A 9,796-nucleotide genomic window follows, 5' to 3' on the forward strand; every position below is an offset into this window, starting at 1 on the left:
CCACTTTCAATTAAACTCGACAACAAAACGTAGATGCGTACAATAAGCAGGTAAAAAGACAGACAAAGAGTGAATTAATAAACATAATATTCATAAATTAATTACTTTTAATCTCGGGAATATAAAGAAACTTTGTAAATTTTAAACTAACTCATCGATGCAGTCTTTAACATTTTCTAAGTTGTAGAGCAAGAACAAAACGTAAATGTCAATATGACAGAATACGATGGTATTGCTATTAAAAATAAAGGTTATTATATTTTCTGAAGTACGTATTTTTTACCTATTGATTTATTTTATCGGAACTTCATCAATGGATTAATACATTTTTTATCGTAATCCACTATAATATTTAACAAGTAAATGTTAGTGAAGAAATTTTTTGTTACATCCAAATAATTCTGTGTTAATTATTTGTTCTGCCAACACCATTTATACTCTGTGGATGACAGGTCAGAGTCCAACTTTCTTGGAAGTTTATTAGAAGTTTTATTTAATTCTAATAGCATTATTCATTGTAAGCATTTGTTTTAGAAGTGCCCGTCGTGTTCAGTGACAATCGGCTTTAGTTTCCGGCAATTATGGCATCTCAAATATCGAAATCTTTATTCAAAGTCTCCCACGTTAGCTCGACAGTGAAATTCGGTACGTTTTCTCAAGAATTACATATTTTTTCGACTATCTATCGACAGATTTTGAAACATTATTGAAAAGATTTTCATATCTTATTCAATTTATTTATATAATAGTTAATTTTTTGGTGTTTATTATGGTTTCTTGTATGGGAAGTAAACTTTGGACTTTCATTTTATAAACTTAAATTGGCATAGCTACAAATTAATTTCCATTAGTTCCGTGCCAGAATGTAAGTGCAAAGTTCATACCATATCTATAATCGAAGAATTTATGGACTTAAATGGACATTATAACGATAATTTTAATGAATTACTGTGATTTTACGTAAATGATTTGTTGTAGACACTGCGAGACGGGCGCTTAGTGTAGGAGCGGCTCTTCAGCAGAAGAAGACGCTGCCAGACCGCACAGGCAAGAATGTGGTGCTGGTTGATGGTGTGCGAACACCTTTCCTGGTGTCCTTCACTGACTATGCCAAGATGATGCCTCATGAACTCGCCAGACATTCCTTGTTGTAAGCCTTTCAATTAAAATTAAAACGTAGTACACAGAAACATCATTATTATATGTTTCAGTCAGTTTTAGTCAAATTGTAGATGGTTATTCTTATAATATGGGAAATGGGATACAAATTAAGCAAATTCTTTTAAAAGCCAATCTTTTGATTAATATATGACATAATGCTATTTGAATAAAATTATGTCACATTCTTAACACAATAGTCTTAATGATTATAATTATATAAATAAATAATAATAATAATTTATTTATTTATAATTATTATAATTATATATAATAAGAACAAAAATATAATTGTTTAACAACAATTTGTAGCTTTTATATATTTGAGTGTGTTAAATCATTAAGCATTTTTAGTTTATAATTGTAAAGAAATGTGCTCAGCTTTAATTAATTTACCTCTTAGTAAAACTACTATTATAATGTTACCCTCAATTAAGAAATAATCATTTATACTTTTATACTTAGGTTATATAGGTATTTATCAAATTTCAAAATTATCAACCTGTTGATTGTAAACAAAATATAACTTCTCATTTTGATAAGACCATTGTCCAATAGTGGGACAGTAATGGGACAATTATTATTTGAAGTATTAACATTATAAAAACAGAAACAATCACAAGTTATAAGTTTTCACATTATACAATATGTATTCTTTAACTCATAGCAATCTTGTAGCATATGACTAGATAATTCTTGGCAATCATTCTAGTAGGGCAGGTCTAGAATTATTCTATGTACGGCATAACAACACAGAGACTAATTTATTTTAGGCAACAATTTCATTCTGCATTGTGTTGAAGTTCTCAAACTTACCATAATCATAATCATAATCATTTATTAGTCCACGAACATGGGTACATAACAGATCTTATAAATTACACTTGTATACTCATATTATATGTTTAAAAATGAATTGATCTTAATAAAAATAGACTGATTGGGGTTTTTTATGACAAACAGAATTATAATTTGTATCTGACGGAACTGTAAAGTCAACAAATGTACAGCGACAATAAACTTAAACACCCCTATCTCAACATTAGGGGGATGACAAAATAACTATTTGCTAGGGTACACTGGGGGACCACAAAAGTGATAAATTCATATTACTATTCTACTTTTGGGCAAGGGTCTCCAAGTCCCAAAATGAGGGTGAATCTTTGAGCCCACCACTTTCGCCAAACTTCACAAATGATCAACTTTAGCTGCCATCGCTGATTTTAATGGATTAACTATTTTCCTTTTATTACAGGGGTCTCCTTCAAAAAACTGGAATCTCGAAAGACGTGATAGACTACATAGTGTACGGCACTGTCATCCAGGAGGTGAAGACCTCGAACATTGGTCGCGAGGCGGCGCTGGCGGCCGGGTTCAGTGACCGCACCCCCGCGCACACCGTCACCATGGCCTGTATATCTTCCAACCAGGCTATTACCACAGGTTAGTACTTATCACTGTAGGTTAGTAGTACACTGCAGTCTAAGCCATGTCCAAGGCCTTTTGGGCGGCTTGACCTTTGACACTAGGTTGACCACTAACCATACGACAGAATAGAATAGTAGTAGCCTTTACATAATATATTATTTGTCTATATTTCCGTAAAGCAGCTCCCAGTAGATCTCAACAACATAAAGACGGACAATAGGTTGACTATTCACAAGATATTTACTGACGTTTGGCATTTTAGTATGCAAGATTTTTAATTCAAAAGACTTGTATACTGCAGTGTTTTGTATTGCAATCTTGCGTTTTCTGTATTTATTTCATAGTTATAGACAGGTAATTTCATGAAAATTTAGTTTAAAGGTATGAGGGTAGATCAAGAAATCTAAATTTTATAATTTGAATATAACCAAAGCTCGAAAGTGATGATGTCAAATACTTTCAAGAGGAACATAAACCCTCCTTTATAGCTCATTCTAATGTTGTTCAGGTGTGGGCATGATCGCGGCGGGCGCATACGACGTGATCGTGGCCGGCGGCGTGGAGTTCATGTCGGACGTGCCCATCCGCCACTCGCGCAAGATGCGCTCCCTGCTGCTGCGCATCAACCGCGCCAAGACCCCCGCGCAGAGGCTCTCGCTCATCGCCTCCATCCGACCTGACTTCTTCATGCCAGAGGTAATGACATCACTTGTTACATCCCACCATTGATTTAGTATGTTTATAAGCCTATATTTTTATCATGATGAGTACCAAAAACTCGACAGACATTAACTGTTTCGACAGTTAATCAGACTTAACACACATTTAACATTAGACATTATTTAGACACAAAATATACAAATAAGAAACAACAGTGTGAGTTGTGAGTGACAAAAATAATGTTCCGTGTGAATAAGCAGTAAACACAATCTTAACCGCTGCACCATGGTCGCAAAAATAATGAGAATTTGCCAAGTTACTGAAGTAAGTCTATCTCTATCTGATGTTAGTTTATTGAAACTAATTGTTAGACAAGTGATAACTATCAACAAAATACGATAGGCAACTATGTATGAATAATTTGTAAATATAAAAGTACATATCTTACTAATGCACTATAACTAAATATAATATAACCAATATTATTTGCATTATGTATATTCTTTGATCTCTGCCAACCAACCCTCATGGGAAATAGACCTAATTTTATCTATGTATATGTATAACCAATGTTCATTCACAGTCGAGACTTTTCTTAATAATAAATACATCTTATATATATGTAAAGTTCATGTGATACAGAAACGACTGAATCGTTACATTCTACTTATAGATAAACTTGTTGGCAATAGTCACAAATATGGGCATTCCATTGGCAATATTGCCAGCAATCCACTGGCAATATACTGCCGGTGCACATTGTGTAGTAGTGTGTTGAAATTCCAGAATGTATATAACAGGTATGTGTAAAGGACAAAGTACTGAAGTATTAGTGTAATAGTTGCTAGGCTAATGTGTAAAGATTATATGCTGCATAATGGCACCTTTAGAAAATGCAATATTATCATGTCTTTTATGTAAATTTGTAAGAAAGAAGAAATCTTTAATGACTTCAGGCATATAAATTGTTTTTTATGCCTAGATAAGCACATATCTATCTTTAAATATGTTATAGTACCTGTACAAATGTTAGAACTTACTTTTGAACTCACCGAGTGCACCTACGCTATAGGGATCTGCTTATCGAATAGCACACACATCTATTAAAGGCTTACTATATTCATTCAAATTGACCATTGATTTTTTATTTTGTACTTTCATGAATTAGGCGAAGTAGACTAGATCTAATTACTATGTTCCTTTAATCGGATTGGAAACGATTTATTATTTTGTACTTTCGCAAATTAGGCGAATAGAATATTAATGTCAACCATCTGTAAGAACAGTCTTAAGAAATTTTCGAAACTTCACTCTAAGTTTAGATTTTGGTCAATACTAATTATAACTCCGTTTTTAAACTTTTGGAGATAAGAAAAGTATTATCAAATACATTGTGTTGTGCAGTTGCCGGCTGTCGCAGAGTTCTCGTCAGGCGAGACGATGGGTCACAGCGCGGACCGGCTGGCGGCCGCGTTCGGCGCCACGCGTCAGGAGCAGGACGACTACGCGCTGCGCTCACACAAGCTGGCCCACGAGGCACAGCAGAAGGGATACTTCACTGATCTCATGCCTGTTAAAGGTAAATGCACTACTAAACTGTAAAATTCGTTTATTTATGACTGCGTTCTATGTTTCTGAGAATAGAAATTGTATCTCTTTCCTCTGAATGTAAGTTATTGTGAAGTTTTGTCCATATTGATTCTGCTTTTAAGTCATAAATGAAAAGACAAAATACACTTCAACTCTTACTATTATCTGTATCTCTTACTTAAGTTTAAAATGTTACCGCAAAATAATACTTTCTATGACATTGACACCCATTAGACACCTAACCCCCGGTTTCTGAGCTACATTTAGCGGTAGTTTATCTATTCAATAGCATTTTTTTATATGAGTTTAAACACTATTGAATAGATAAACTACCACTAAATGTACCTCAGAAACCGGGGGTAAGAAGGTTAAGTTAAATAAATCTAATCTATTTTGATTATTAATGTTACTCCCTTGCGGTACAGTGGACGGCAAGGACGGCGTGGTGGAGAAGGACAACGGTATCCGCGTGTCGACTCCCGAGCAGCTCGCCAAGCTGAAGCCCGCCTTCATCAAACCGCACGGCACCGTCACTGCTGCTAATGCTTCCTTCTTGGTCAGTATCAATCAGTTCTAGGGTTTATTTCTGTTTTTTTGCAAACCAGGTAGGCCCTCGAAGCGGCCTGTGACAATAAATTTCGTTTGGTTAGTGTACGACCTTTATGTACTAGGATTTATTTGAGTTATGTGTAAAAGAGACGTTTTAACAAGTCCTTCGTGCGCTGATGCATCCAGGATTTTGGTATATAGGGGAGCAATTTGATAACTAACTAAATAATTATTAAATTTCTTGAGCTCCATTCAGTTACCATAGCAATATAAGCAAATACTTAAGGATGATTGCTCCTTCTGTATAAGGTTACGTTATAAACTAGATTACTATTTGTCCTGCAGACGGACGGTGCGTCGGCGTGCGTGATCATGTCGGAGGCGAAGGCCAAGGAGATGGGACTTAAACCCAAGGCTTACGTGAGGGACTTCACTTACGTTGCACAGGTAAGAATACTATGTTCATAACTTACCTTTAAATGATTATTTTATTAAGTGTTGTTCGTGTTCAGAAAGCTTTTACTTTTTTAGTAAAATTAAAGTGAGGGCATGATAATAATAATCATAATAAGCCCGCAGGGCACCTTGAGGCGAGGTGACGGGAAGTAGCGACCCCGCGGTACCTGAGTGCTCCAGGGGGAAGTCACCCTTCCTCATCTCCGGCTTGCCTTAGTTGGCTGGTCGGAGTGAAAAATGACGAGGAAGTGGTCCCCCGCCTCTGGCTTGCCTTCATTGGCCGTCCAGAGTGGAGTCGCGAGAGCAGAGCTCCCACTCTGTTCGGAGGACTAGTAAGTGGCTAGTGGGCCAGTGATGCCGGACCCTCAGGGAGCAAGTGATCTGAGTTTAACGTCCAGCGAGGCCTCTCCGTCCTTCAGCCGCTCACGTCCCTGTTGCCCCCTTGTTGCTATTTATGCGACTTGTTTAGGGTGGCCCAGTTTGTGAGTTGGCAAGTCTTCGCCTGCCATTTTTACATGTTTTCAACATTGTTTTCGGCAGGCGCCATAGTCCCCATAGATCCCCTGGTTTCCAGTCCATAAGCACCCCATCCCAATAGCCCAAGTAGTTTTTCCCGTTAGTTTTGCCATAGTTCCACACAGTCCGGTGATTGTCCTTGGGTGCATTTTATAGTGTAAACAGGGATAATCACCGGATTGTGACACCACACATTATTGAAAGATTAAAACCGTCAAGAAAGGGCCTCTACGTGTTGGCTTCGGCCCCACGCACGCCTTCCAAATGTCCGGGACTCTGTAGTCCCGAGATATGAAAGAGACGATCATAATAATTTTGCAGTGTGATTTTGGGTACAGTAGACCTTACAGCTTAAAAAATAATAGATCTCCAAACACACACAGTATAATAATAATATATATATATATATTCGCTTAGCCTTTGTTCCAAACTATGTTGGAGTCGGCTTCCAGTCTCACCGGATGCAGCTGAATACCAGTGTTTTACATGGAGCGACTGCCTATCTGACCTCCGCAACCCAGTTACTTAGGTATTAACACGATACCCTTCGGTAAGACTGGTTGTCAGACTTTCAAGCTTCTGACTACTGTTAACGACTGTCAAAGATCTTCGGAAATGACAGCCGGGACCCACAATTTAACGTGCCTTCCGAAACACGGAAGAACTCGATATGAATAAGATGATAATAATATGTCGGTAAAATATTAGTTGGAACTTTGCCTCCTCTAAAATGAAACTTGTTAGAAAAGGTTTTTATTTCTTATCAGACTATTATAATTACTCCCATAAAAATGAACACTCCTGAATCATGCATAAACAAAATCTGATAAGAAATCGATTTTTCAGCATGATATAAACAAAAAGTATATTTCCAATGTCATTGACCTCTACCTTTGTTCTATAGGACCCCGTAGACCAGCTTCTACTGGGCCCCGCGTACGGCATCCCCAAGATCCTGGAGAAGGCCGGACTTAAGATGACCGACATCGACACCTGGGAGATCCACGAGGCTTTCGCTGTAAGTTTACATTCACTAAACGTAAAATATACACATACAGTATGCTTGGTCATTAAGTTTAGGAAATTCAACAGAAATATACAGAGAAAAGTCGATTAACTGTTTCAATTGGGTAATCGAAATTCTTGTTACGTAGTTAACATTATAAAAACGATTTTTGTAAGCAATAGTACTTTATCGACCCTAAAAAGAGTGCCAACTTGGCGATCGCGAAAGTTTCAATCATTTTCCTTGAGGTACATAGTACATATTACTGCTTTATTTTCTGTATAATACGGTCTCTTGCCATGCATATTTGCATGTGTTTGTGGTCGACAGTCCGAATAATGGTGTACAAAATATAAAAACACCCGAAGAACCGTGTAGTATTTTTCTTAGTCTAATACGCTTTTTTTGTGTCGTGGTGTAGGGTCAAATCCTGTCGAACCTGAAGGCGCTGGACTCCGACTGGTTCGCGCAGACGTACCTGGGCCGCCAGACCAAGGTGGGCTCCCCCGACCTGGACAAGTGGAACAAGTGGGGCGGCTCGCTCTCTATCGGACATCCCTTCGCCGCCACTGGAGTAAGTCACTACGATTATTTTAAACTCGTAAAAATAAATATGTTTTTTAACTTGAGACTATAAATGGATAGGTTTGTAGCTACGCGGTTTTGGTGTTGTAAGCTATAATATAGATTGTTATTATTAATAAGGATCTTAAAGAATGGGTTCAGTAATAGCTGACAAAATTAAAAAAATTCAGTTGTTCGGACTAGATTCCTGTCTGTTAAATTCTATTGAATTTATGGGATACAATTCTCTTTCCTGCACTTGGCCAGAGTTGTGAAGTCAAAACCTTATTGAGGGAGGCCTCATTTGGAAGGAATTAAATTTAAATTTATTTATTTTTAATCTTTATATTTAAAGATAAATAATAATTTTCAACCAAAACTAATGTCCCAATCCTTTTTTTGTGGAGCTGTTTCTATTTAACTTGTCTATTTTAACACTAATGCTCATTCCCAGGTACGTCTAGCGATGCACACAGCTCACCGCTTGGTCCGCGAGGACGGTCAGATAGGTCTCATCTCGGCCTGCGCCGCGGGCGGACAGGGCGTCGCCATGCTGCTTGAGAGGCACCCGGACGCCACCGCCAACTAAATCATATCACTAGATCGTTACATCATGTGGGAACGTGTTTGCAAAATATCTGAAGAAAGTTAAACATCCTATAAGACTTGCTCTATAATTCTGGCTAAAATCAACTAAAAGGCCGGAAAAAATCGATTAGAATGGATTAAAAATAAGTTTAAGTTAACTTTACGAACATCCATTTTGATTTTTCATCTACTTAGAAGATATTTTGTAAATACTTTGTGGACGAAATGGGATGACTAGTGAATTCTGGTCTGTGTAGTAAAGACTAAAGGGTCAACTTTCTATCTGCTTGTGTCGTTAAGATAAAATAACAATTCTTCCAATGCTTTATAATAATCAGAACTATGAAGACTCGAAACAGTAACTACTAATGAAAATCGTTCAAATTTGCCTTTTATAAAGTAGTGTAATTAAAAGTATGCCAAAACGTCTCATTTTTCAATTACTAAGTAATTGAAGAATTGTGTTCAACACTTCGAAATTATTAAAATGTAGGTTTTTTCAGTCGGTGTCACTTACAACCTTACGTTTATTATACTTTTCATAAAATTCTAGGCTTTTGATATGACTGAGGTGCAAGTGGCGCCACCTGTGTTTCGTCGAAGTAAACATGTATTTAGTAAATCATTGTCATGTCCTATAATGTTAGTTTGATAGGAATAAATGTGTGTAAGAGAGATTTCCTGATATTTATTTCATATTCACTAGGTGTAAGTTGTAATCTGATGAATATTATTGTTAATAAAATATATTTAAAAATGTAATGGTTTATTTTATCACCTTTTTAACCTTAAATTACAATAACAGGGCAGTAATTTCAAAAGCAATGACGGTCCCTTTTCCACAAAGCATGCAGTACATGAGTGCGACGTTTGATACAAATGTGTAGGTATGGTGTAATAGATCTGTTCTTAATTCGTCGCTAATATGTTAACAGATTACGTTTATGATCTATTCGAAAAAAAATCCATGAATAATATGGTGATTCCGAAACTATCTTTTTAGATTATCGGCTGGACCGTTATAACAACAAGAACATTTATTTACTGTCACTGCTATAATATTGTATAATCAATATTTGATATGCATGACCCGAAAAATAAAAAATAATGGTTCACTTTCCATGTTTGCTTTGCCTCAAGAGGTCCGAGGAGGTACATATGCCCGGTTTCTGAAGCACATTTATTGTAGCGGTAGTTTATCTATTCAAACTAACTTGTTTATATGAGCATAAACGCTATTGAATACATAAACTACCGCCTAATGCACCTCAGAAACCGGGG

At 36.7% G+C, this 9,796-nt stretch overlaps 1 protein-coding gene across 1 annotated transcript; it reads left to right on the forward strand.

The window, feature by feature from the left end:
- The first annotated feature begins 431 nt into the window (after positions 1 to 431).
- On the forward strand, positions 432 to 9,277 carry Mtpbeta (mitochondrial trifunctional protein beta subunit). Its single transcript, XM_076129153.1, has 10 exons — positions 432 to 645; positions 979 to 1,150; positions 2,414 to 2,601; positions 3,095 to 3,282; positions 4,651 to 4,825; positions 5,262 to 5,392; positions 5,731 to 5,832; positions 7,262 to 7,375; positions 7,785 to 7,937; positions 8,382 to 9,277. Exons 1-10 carry the CDS (start codon positions 582 to 584, stop codon positions 8,514 to 8,516), a joined length of 1,422 nt encoding a protein of 473 aa, XP_075985268.1. The 5' UTR covers positions 432 to 581; the 3' UTR covers positions 8,517 to 9,277.
- The last annotated feature ends 519 nt before the right edge of the window (positions 9,278 to 9,796 follow it).

Source organism: Anticarsia gemmatalis, chromosome 22 (assembly GCF_050436995.1).
Source record: "Anticarsia gemmatalis isolate Benzon Research Colony breed Stoneville strain chromosome 22, ilAntGemm2 primary, whole genome shotgun sequence".
Taxonomy (NCBI): domain Eukaryota; kingdom Metazoa; phylum Arthropoda; class Insecta; order Lepidoptera; family Erebidae; genus Anticarsia; species Anticarsia gemmatalis.

Excerpts from the sequence above, each read along its gene's own strand:
- Mtpbeta (XM_076129153.1), top strand. The coding sequence starts at position 582 with ATGGCATCTCAAATATCGAAATCTTTATTCAAAGTCTCCCACGTTAGC. Across the intron at positions 5,393-5,730 it reads CTGCTAATGCTTCCTTCTTG|ACGGACGGTGCGTCGGCGTG; the intron begins GTCAGTATCAAT and ends TTTGTCCTGCAG. Across the intron at positions 7,376-7,784 it reads AGATCCACGAGGCTTTCGCT|GGTCAAATCCTGTCGAACCT; the intron begins GTAAGTTTACAT and ends GTCGTGGTGTAG.